Below are 11,283 nucleotides of genomic sequence, written 5' to 3'. Positions count from 1 at the left end.
TTCACTTCTTAACTTTTTCTATTAGCCAAGTACTTATTGTTTATGAAAACAGTGCCCTCTCTAGTTTGTTGGGATAATCTGGTTCAAATCCTGTGTAGGATGTGAATATTTAAAGGCTTTCCAGCTGAAAGTGAGTCAGCTAGTTTCATATATTGAAAGTGGCAGCACTTTGGAAATTGTTCAGGTTTTTCTTCTTGCAAAATAAACCACCCAGAAAATACATGCATAACACCATCAAAATCAGGATTATGAAAGCCAAGTTAATTGTAACAGACCATTAAACATAATAAATAGAAGAATGATAGGATGGACTTTTTTTTCCCTTCGATAGGATGCAATTCTTAGATGTCATTTCTGATTACTAAAATTTATAAGGAAAGGATCAAGAAGCATGGAGCACTGCCATCAAAAGAGATGCAATATAAATTGTTTTTGTAAAAAGTGAAAAACTGTCTCATCTTACACTGCTCCCCTATTTTGCATAACTGGAATGAAATTATAATTATATCAGTCTGGAATCATGATTATTTAGAATGATAATTTAAGTTATGCTGATTTGCTGTTTAATGAACACACACACAAACACACAATGAAATATTAAAATATTTACCTAATAAAATTTTTATATTTTATTGTAAAATATGTGACTATACATTAAGACAAAACAATAATTCAATTTAAAATTCAGCATTATATAATACACATGATACGGTCTGATCATTTCTAGTCATTTACTTCTTACAAACACCCACACAATGTCACAGCATATAAAAAGGATGGGACTGTAAACAATTACATGTCACATCTTCATATATAAGATATGCATTATGAAAGCTTTCTACATTGGCATCGGTATGGTGGCAATGTCCACTTCTCATTTTTTGAGCAAAATGAGGCTAGGATATACAACAACTCCTGCGGCACTGTGAGGTGAGAGAGTCACAAGGATGATGTAAATGTTTGGACTTTTTTAATGATTTGTCATGTGAAGTTCGAATATGAGGCCTGGATTTGTAAGTAGTCATAGAATACGATTTCAGGCAGGACTTGAGTGCTGGTGGCAGAGGAAGTTGCTCAATACTATACACTGTTGTCCTGGCCACAATTGCTCTGCAACACAGTTCCTGTAAGGACAGAACTGAAACAAACAAAACAGAATCAGCTATCATTCATTAATAGATAGGTAATTAAGTAGTTTGTTGAAATAAAATATTATTTCATATTTTGCTTTTTCTATTAATGTCATGATAAACTTCCTCAATAATTAGACAAGCAGTTTAACCTTTTAACTGCTAACATAAGTAGTTAAAAAACAACAAAAAAAGATGTTCTTTATTAAGTAAAAGAAAAGAGATTTCCAGCAGATATATAAAAATAAATATTAAAATAGTAGTAATATTCTTGTTCTAATTATTCTGTACCAGTCATACTAATATGACTGTTACAGAATTATATAAATTATACCTAAAATATAATGCAAGGTTTTGATTACCCTAATTATTCTATAACAAAGTAATACTAGTATATCTAATCTAAATTTGCATTCAAGCTCATCAAATGATCAAAAACTACTGTTTAGTTGATGAGCTGAATGGAAATTTAGATTAGATATACTAGTATTACTTTGTTATAGAATAATTAGAGTAATCAAAACCTTGCATTATATTTTAGGTATAATTAGATTTACAACAAAACATTGAGTTTTTATCAGTTCTATAAAGCACTCTTTGGAAGAAAAACAGTCACAATCGTGATTTTTTTTTTAATTATTTTTTAGATATATATATAAACAGATCAAGTATAAAATGTGTGGTTGTATGATTTCGTGACCTGCATCAAGTGATGAAACACCAATATTAGTTACTTCATTCACTTCCAGAATATGCTAGCTTTCTTTCACCATGTTCCAACATAATGTACCTCAATTCACTTAAGGACACACATACACAAACTTTTATGCTATTATGGTGAAAATCTTCTCTCGTATGTTTCCATTCTCTTTTCTCTTCTGCTAGGATAGCAAAATATGAATATAAAGAAAACGCAAACAACAGTTTAATGCATAATTTGCAGGTACAATTGAGTGGGTAACACACCCCTACTCTCCAACCAGAAGACTACATGTTCAAATCCCAACTTGGCAACAAATGTTTGCGACTGTCCTTAGGTGGAAGATGAATTTCACTGAGGTCTTATTAAAGCACACACTAACAAGTAGAGATAAGTTATTCCACTTAAGACTTGATATGTCCACATCTGGATTGCTGTGCACAAGTTTGGTCTCCTGGGTTTCTTGGGATGTGGAAGCGTTGGAGAAGATTCAGAGGCGAGTGGTCTATTTCCTATGAGGATAGATTGAGGGTATGTGGATTGCAGAAGTTGATTGATGGGCAAAAGATAGGGGAAATGACAGAAGCATTTAAGTTACATAAAGTAGGATTGATGCAGGAGAAATGTCTGAACTTGGCTAAAGGATGCAGAACAAGGTTATCCACAGAAGTTGAGTAAAGGCATGGTTAGTAGGGATGCGAGGACTATATTTTTCACTTGGAGAGTGGTGAATGAATGGAATGGGTTATTACTAGTGTCAGTTGTGAGCACTTGGTTAATGAGTTTAAGGAAAGGTATTACAGATTGTTTGGATAGTTTTTGTCTTCCATGATGAGTCTTTGGACTCCATGGAGGGGCCTGTACAATAATAAGAATAATTATAATTATCTACTCAAGGAGGAACTGTGAAATTAATAATTGAAGAACAGTAATAAATATACATAAACTTTTCCAAGCTCATAGAACTTAACTCTAGTTTTTTTTCCCTTTCCAGCTCTCCCCCTCTTCCCTGCTAGTGTTCTTGTTACCCAGTGACAACTGTTCTAAAAACTGACAACTAACAACCATACTTATTACCAAGATTCAAACTGAAACCCAAATGACAAAATGACTGCATTGCTACAGTGCTTGCATGCTGTACTGGTGTATGGCATAAGAACACTACGATAAGCAAACATGCAATAATATACATGTAACATTATTTCTATGTAAATTTCTACAGATTACAACATACAGTAAGCAAATTTATACTTACATGTCTCATTTTCTTCTGTTATGCCACAGCTTTTGTTATAGTGAACTGGTAATGTCAAAGTGAGAGCCCTGATTTCAGCTACAGATAAGCTTAGCTATGAGTAGAACTGAGGAGACTTCTAGTTAGAGTTTATTACTGTCATCACTTGAGAGGGTGGTTAGGTTCCTCTCAATGTTGTGTAGGAAATCTAGGTATGGAATTTTTTTTAGGCACTATAGAATTGTACTACTCAGAGCTAAACTTCCTCTCTCACTGATCTCTAGCTGAAATCAAGGCCCTAAAATCCTTGTGGCATAACAACTAGCTAACTATAACCAAAGCAGACAAATGTAAAAGCTGTGGTGATCTTGGATACCACTGAGTAAACAGAAAAAATTTCACTTCTGTTACAAGATCAGTCCACTTACCAGATTACTAAGAACCTTACCAATAGTCAACTCAACAAACTTAATTCTTTACTCAAATTGATCAGTTTGGACAAAGACACAATAAAAAAAACTGAAGACCTATTTTGGTAGAGCCACACATTTTTATGGTCTACCAAATCTATAAGGAAGGAGTTCAACTCAGACCCATAGTTGATTATATAGATGCTCCCACCTATTACTCAGCCAAATTCCTAGCCGATCTATTAAGCTTGCCATACTTGCTACATGGGCTTCTGTGAAAAATTATCAGAATTTCTGACAAAAAAATAAAAAACTTAACCTTTCACAGCCTATAAACCTAATGGTACCACTTTGATATCCAGTCCTTATTTACCAGTGTACCTCTGGCTGACTCTCTGACTGTTAGAGGAGTTACCATCAGACAGTTGAACTGTTCAAAGTTTTTAGGCACTCATCTGCAGAAAATAATCCTACAAACTGATTGAAAGAACCACTATGGGAAGCCCCTTGTCACCTGCACTAGCTAATTTCTATTAAGAGCATCATCTTGTAGGAATCCCTATGCTTTTCAATACAATACCAACTTTCATTTCTTTGGGTACGATATGTGGATGATGTGCTTGCCACCTGGCCAAACTCAGAACAATCTCAGAGTACCTTTTTAACAACCAAAATCAATAGCTTTCAACCATGCATAGGTTTCAGCATGGAAAAAGAAAAGGATGGGAAATTAGCCTTCCTGGATGTCCTCTCCCATACCCTATTTGGAATACTCGTGACAGTTGTTAACCATAAACCTACCTTTACAGGTCACTACGTACAAGATTCAGCACATCATACATGTTAAAAACTTGGCATCTTCAAATCTATACTCAATAGAGCACATGTTATTTGCTCCAATTTCTAAGCTCTCTAATAAAAATTGAATATCACCCACTGCATCATTACAGAATGGCTTCATCTCAAGGAAGTTTAAATGCATCCTGGACACTTAAAACCAATCCCCTGGTTTGGTTTTAAGTGTCCAGGACTTGCCATACATAAAAACGTATGGCAAGTCCATATCTCATATCTTGGAGGCATCTCCGAGACAATTGCTTGCTAAGATCATAAAAAAAATACAATTTAGTTCCTACATTTTCCTTATCAACAAAATCTTCTGTTGGTTACCATCCATTAAATATAAACAGCTCTCTCCCATTTCCTAGTGTTTACAAAATTCAGTGAGTGCCTCCACTCGTACTTTGGACAAAATGGATGTTCTGTTGAAAAATAACTACTAGTACATCAATTTCGTTGATATAAAATATGAGAAATCTGGCGTTGCTCAGCATGGAGTGGACACTGACCACAATATCCTCTGGTGCAATACTCTCCTTTTACATTGGTTCAGGTTTAGATTTGAAGGATTATTTAAAGAGAAAGCTGAAGCACTTCTAACACTACCCAAGTTTAAATCGGAAGGATTGCCTTTACATTGCCAAGATTTGGGAGAGTCATCCTCAATAAATGGCAAGTAATAGTGCATTCCCTCCTCCACTTTTTAAATATAATGCAGTGTCATTCAATTCATTATCTAAATTTAATTTTTATTTCAAATCAATTAATTTTGGCTTGAAATGTAATCTTATTTTATTTTGTAACCACCTACAAGGTGGCATTCCAGTTTGTGGCTCAGCTCTGTAAATAGGATTAACATTCTTTGTTCTAGCTTAACCTTGCAATTATGATGATGACCAGTTAGCTTCTGGTCAAAACATTTGCAACAATAAAAATAATTAAGTTTTAAAAGAGGTATACTGTGAGTAGACATATCGATACAAAATTAATAACGGAAAAAACTCATGTACAAAGATTATTTAATAGTATAATTTTCGCCTGTGTGTCACAGGCATCTTCAGTACATTAAGCTCAAATTAAAAAATAACTGACAATTCCAAAAAGCGCCACCTAAGTAGCTGGTGTAAGATAACTAAAAAGGTCAATAACTTTCCTAAAAATAAATAAAATAAAATAAAAAATAAATTAATTTAAAAAAAAAATCAATACAATAAAAAGCTAGGAAAGATTAGCTGATTTGTAAAGTACTATTTCCCATAAAGGGGATAGACGTAAGCCGTCGGATCTGTTTAAGTTAGGAGAATGAAGTAGAGTTTCACGTTTCTTTATAAAGGCGTTCCATGACAAACTGACTTTTGTGAAGAACTCTTCTTTCTCCAATGAACTCTGTGTCTAGTGAAGATGGCATGTTCTGCAAGTCCAGACTTTTCAGGTTTAAAGTATTCAACATAAGATTGGTGTTCTTCAAAAGGCAGGAACTATTAAAACACAGGTTCATCGGGCCCTCTCCTTTTGTTCTTCAGACGATCTTTTACAGAAAGAACTACAATATATAACTTCTTCCTTTCTATCTAATGGTTATAAGAATTGCTTCATTAAAAGAACTTTGAGTAGTTTTAATGTCTTCCTCTTCAAACACAGAAGAAATAATGCGCATTACTATCCCTTATGTACAAGGCATCAGTGAACGTATAGCAAAAGTTTTAAAACCACTGAATATCTTTGTTGCCTTTTTGACCGTTTAGAAAAATCTCCACCTTTCTCACTTCTCCTAAGGGCAAGCTTCGACATCTTAATCATCCAGGTGTCTACCAGATTCCGTGCTCTTGTGGATTATCTTATTTCGGACAAACGGGAAGATCTGCCTCTATTCGGATAGAAGAACACCAATCTTATATTGAATACTTTAAACCTGAAAAGTCTGGACTTGCAGAACATGCCATCTTCACTAGACACAGAGTTCATTGGAGAAAGACAAGAGTTCTTCACAAAAGCCAGTTTCTCATGGTACGCCTTTATAAAGAAACATGTGAAACTCTACTTCATTCTACTAACTTAAACAGATCCGACGGCTTGCGTCTATCCCCTTTATCGGAGATAGTACTTTACAAATCAGCTAATCTTTCCTAACTTTTTATTGTATTGATATTTTTTTAATTAATTAATTTTTATTTTATTTTTTAGGAAAGTTATTGACCTTTTTAGTTATCTTACACCAGCTACTTGGGTGGCCTTTTTTGGAATTGTCAGTTATTGTTTAATTTGAGCTTAATGTACTGAAGATGCCTGTGACACACAGGCGAAAATTATACTGTTAAATAATCTTTGTACGTGAGTTTTTTTCCGTTATTAATTTTGTATCAATAAAAATAATTATTTATTCATCGAATTCACAATAAATAATTATTGCGAATTCGACGCTACTCAAAAAGCTTCGAAATGGAGGAAAGGGTACTGTAAAAGGAATTAAAGATGACATGAAAACTGAAGATAAGGATATCCTAGATGTCTGGAGTAATTACCTTGAAAGACTTAAATGAACTAAGCAGTGACAGAAATGTAGTAGAAAATTTATAAGAGGAATGCATATCACTGTAAAATCTCAATACGTAACTTATCATGTGCGCTTTTACATGTTTTTCTAAGGGGATTACACTTAAAAAAAATGTCAATTTTATCTGTAAAATCTTGTGTTTGTAATAATCTAAGCATGAGCCGGTGCATGACATCATTATGTACTGCTTTAACTCATGTCCATGTATGGTAATTTCAAAAGACGTGTGCAGTATGACATCATGTCTGAATGACAACATATGATCATATAGGGAAATTTCTAGAGACTCTTGCATGCGTACAACGAAATTCCGAGCCTTTATAAGGTGAGACATTGAGAAAAGCTTTATCTTAGGGTTCTCAACTTTCTCTTACCTGGGTTCGCCGCTATGTGAGGTCCGTTGTCAGTAGTTGAAAGAGAAGCATTGTGAATCTTAGTTTTTCCAACTCTTCTCTTGCCTGGTCCACAGCCACATGAGGTCTGATGTCAGTAATCGAGAGAGAGAAGTTTCTCTTACCTGGGTCCACCAACATGGGTTCTATTGTCGAAAAAGAAGCATCACATGTTAGAGGGTTCTAGATTGAATCCTACCTGGATCAATAGTGTTAATTGTCTTGTTAGGAAAGGGCTACACATTGCTGCCCCGTGAAGGGTCCTAAACAGCACAGAATAATTGACTCAGATAAAGAAATTTAGTGGAAATCAAGAACGAGCCAGCAGAAGGAAAAAAAGCACAGGACCATTTTTGTGTGAACAAAAGATTATGTAAAAGGCAGCGCTGAACGAGAACTTTAAGTACTGATGTGATAATTCCGAAGAAGAATGTACATCAAGTGTGTCTGTTTAGTGGTTACATTGATATGATAGTAATGATGTAATTTTTTTCATGTAGTACTAACTTCCTCTCTACAATTTTCCTCCAAATCAGCCTGTTACTTGTCAAGACTCCAACATCATCAGATCTTATATTTCTATCGTCTAAGGCACTTTGTACCGTATCAATCCACCTATATCTTGGTCTTCCTCTGGGTCGTTTTGCTGCCAACCTGACAGAGAATACTTGTTTTGCTATCTTTCTTCGCCCATTCTGTTTAAATGACCATACCACCTCAGATTAGCTCTGCTAATGCATTCTGGGTGCTGACAATGTCAAGTTCTTTCCTAATATCCTCGTTTTTAATATTATATTGCCATTGATGCCATCTGTTCATGCCTATAATCTTTCTGATGACTCTCATATCTGCGGTCTCTAGTCTTTGGTCAAGTGTTTTACTTCTGACCCAGCTCTCAGATCCATAAGTTAAAACTGCTGACTTACAACTCATGTCTTGTATACAGCTAATTTAGTGTTCCGACTAATTTCTCTCTTATTCCATATGAATTTATTCAACTGACTACCCACCATACCAGCTTTGCTGATTCTGTTGTCTATTTCTATATTTAATTTACCATCATCACTAAAAATTGTGTCTAAGTAACTGAAATATTTTACTTGTTCCACAGGTTCTCCATTCACAACACAGTTGACATTTTCAATGATTCTGTCTATTTTCATTGTCTTTGTCTTTTTATTGCTAACCTTTATACCATATCTATTACAACAGTTATTCAATTTAGTCAGAGAATCTTGCAGACTTGTAGCGGATTTATTTAGAAGTATAACATCATCTGCATAAAGCAAAGAGGTGACATCTACCATTTTGATATCATGTTTAATACCACTTTCCTTCATAATGTGATCCATATAGATAACGAATAACAAAGGGGATAATGTACATCCTTGTCTCACACCAGATTTAACATTAAACCATATTCCTATGCTTCCTTCAATTCTAACTGCTGACTTACAACTCAAAAAAGACTAAGTATTACTTGAGATAATGCCCCATTGGCACCATATAACTGTAGCGTATTGAATAGCTTATCCCTTGGCACCTTGTCATATGCCTTTTCCAGATCGACAAAAGTTAAAATACAGATCTTTGTTATATTCCCATGCTTTCTCAACTATCTGTCGTAAAGTGAAGATCTGATACTGACAGCCTCTATTTGGCCTGAATCCAGCTTGTTCTTCACCAAGCTTTTCTTCCACAATTCTTCTCAACCATTTCTCAAGTATACTTGCATAGATCTTGCCAGAAACACTCAGTAGGGAAATACCTCTGTAACTCTCACATTCAGTTTTATTTTCCTTTTTATATACGGGTACTATGAGAGCTCTACTCCAATCATCGGAAATTCGTCCCTCTGTCCAGGCTTTCTGAACTACGCAGTACAGCCACTGTAAGACTTTTATACCATATTTCAGCATTTCTGGTCAAATATCATCTACTCCTCCTGCCTTTCCACATTTCAAGCATGGATATGTATTCCTGACTGCATGCCTGGTCAGTGTTTTTTACAACTGTGCTGTCATCACTGCTAGTTTCATTTAGCAGTTTTTCAAAGTAATTACTCCATACTTCAAGGATATCTTTTTCTCCCGTTTTCATGTCACATTTATCATCTCTAACTCCTTTTACAGTACTCTTTCCTCCATTCCTAAGCTTCTTCAACAACCTCCAGAATATTTTGCCACCATCTTGATATTTATTTTCTATATTCTTGCCAAAGTCCTCCCATGACTTTTGTTTAGCTAGTTTTACACACTGTTTGGCATTCTTGCATTTGTCTCTGTATTCTCTAAGAGCACAAACTGACTTATTTGCCAGGAACTTTTGATATTTGAAGGAAAAGAAGATATGCTTTGATATCTTCTTTTCCTTCACTGCCTCTAACTTTCTGTGTCCACCATGGAGTTCTAATTTTTCTATTATTGCAGACAACTTCAACACATGCCTCTGTAGCTGTATCTCCAAGGTTTGATTCCTGTTCTCAAACTCTTTCATTTTCTCTTCAATAAACTTTGTGTATTTTAGTCTACAGTTCACATCTGAGAGCTACTCAACTTTTATTCGCTTTAAAACTTTCTTACATGTTATTCTTTTCAATATGAAATTCAATTTTATCCTACTCAAGACTAAATAGTGATCACTTCCAATTTCAAATCCTCTGTACACTCTGGTGTCCTGCACCAGGGAGAAAACATCTCTATCAACAATAACACAGTCAATGAGACTTTTCTTATTCCTTGCCTCTTCTCTCCATGTGAATTTGTGCATTTTTTATGTTGGAACATGGTGTTAGTAATAACCAGTCCATGTCCTGAGCAGAAATCCAACAGATATTTGCCATTATTATTAGCTTTGCTCTTTTCTCCAAATTTTCCAAAAATATTTTTGTATGTCTCACAATCATTTCCTACTCTGCTATGTAGATCAGCAACAAGGACCAACTTTTCCTTTTACATTGTGTCAGTTGCTTTTTCTAAAGCCTCAAAAAATTCCTCCACTTCTACCCTAGTAGAACCTTCTATTGGACTATAGGCACAAATAAGTCTCATTGTCCAGTTCTCCATTCTCATATTTGCCCACATTACTCTACTTGAGACTGACTGCCATTCAAGAAGATTAGCCTCATATTTTGTGTTGAATACTATGGCTATTCCTTCTTTTCCTTGATTGTCATTGCCTGAATATAACATTTTGTATTTCTTGCTCAGAAAGATCTCACCAGTTTTATCTTTTTTTGTTTCAGTCACTCCTATAATGTCAATCTGCTACTTATCTAATTCCTCAGCTAGCTCCATTTCTTTGCCATTCAGGCTTCTTATGTTGATAGTACCGATCTTTAACTCTGGTGAAGTTGAGTTGGGGTGTGTTTTCAGATTTGTTGCAGTAGTTGACTTTTCGCTGTTCGCCCTGGTAAAAACAACGGGGGCCTTGTTTAACCGGGAGACGCCCCACCTGGCATGAAATTTTGTCATGTTGTACCATCATTTTTTATTTTGGTTTAACCAATAAGAATACAATTTGGTCGGCTAAATCCCAAATTGCCAGCCCATCCTCATTCGTTCAGTATCCAAGTAGATACCCAACAGGATGCACCGCAAGAAGGTGAGGATTGGACATTAGGTCAGAAGCCCTGGTCGGTTCTCTGCATTCCTTTAAAGGCTATGTGGAGGTCTCCTCTCAGTTGTACAGCTTTGACCCTTAGTGTACATATGACTGGCATGATATTCAAGATTGTGATTTAGCTTTAAAAGATTTGAAGTTAAAAACTAAGTCTGAATTAGAAAGAATTGAAAACAAAGAATTGTAATGCAATTTTGCGTGTGTTAATGTGAATCAAACTATAAGTATTCCTTTTTGATTTAATTAAACGGTTTGTAAACAAATTGGACTGCTTCTGCCAATGCACTATATCCTGAAAATTTTGAACCTGCATATGATAAAGTTTAGGTGATCAATAATCAAGCCACGACTAATTAAACGTAAAGGTTAACATAAGAGGGGAATGCTAACGATATCTGCTTT

At 35.1% G+C, this 11,283-nt stretch overlaps 1 protein-coding gene across 3 annotated transcripts in view; it reads right to left on the bottom strand.

Moving 5' to 3' along the window:
• Window positions 1-605: 605 nt before the first annotated feature.
• Rab40 (RAS oncogene family member Rab40) overlaps window positions 606-11,283 on the bottom strand; it is a 166,234-nt gene continuing 155,556 nt past the window's right edge. For 2 of the 3 annotated variants that reach the window (XM_090415439.1, XM_090415437.1), the window contains exon 7: window positions 606-1,138. In XM_090415439.1, the coding sequence (XP_090271565.1) occupies window positions 897-1,138 (242 nt within the window). In that variant the 3' untranslated portion in view covers window positions 606-896. Of the gene's footprint in view, window positions 1,139-7,242; window positions 7,407-11,283 lie in introns of all 3 variants that reach the window. The other variant, XM_090415440.1, reaches the window with a different exon arrangement.

The sequence above is a fragment of the Typopeltis vanoorti genome, chromosome 3 (genome assembly GCF_054136105.1).
Source record: "Typopeltis vanoorti isolate ZY-2024b chromosome 3, IOZ_Tvanoo_1.0, whole genome shotgun sequence".
NCBI lineage: Eukaryota > Metazoa > Arthropoda > Arachnida > Uropygi > Thelyphonidae > Typopeltis > Typopeltis vanoorti.
Note: the sequence above shows the minus strand (reverse complement) of the source record. Positions and strands in the feature narration are given on the sequence as shown.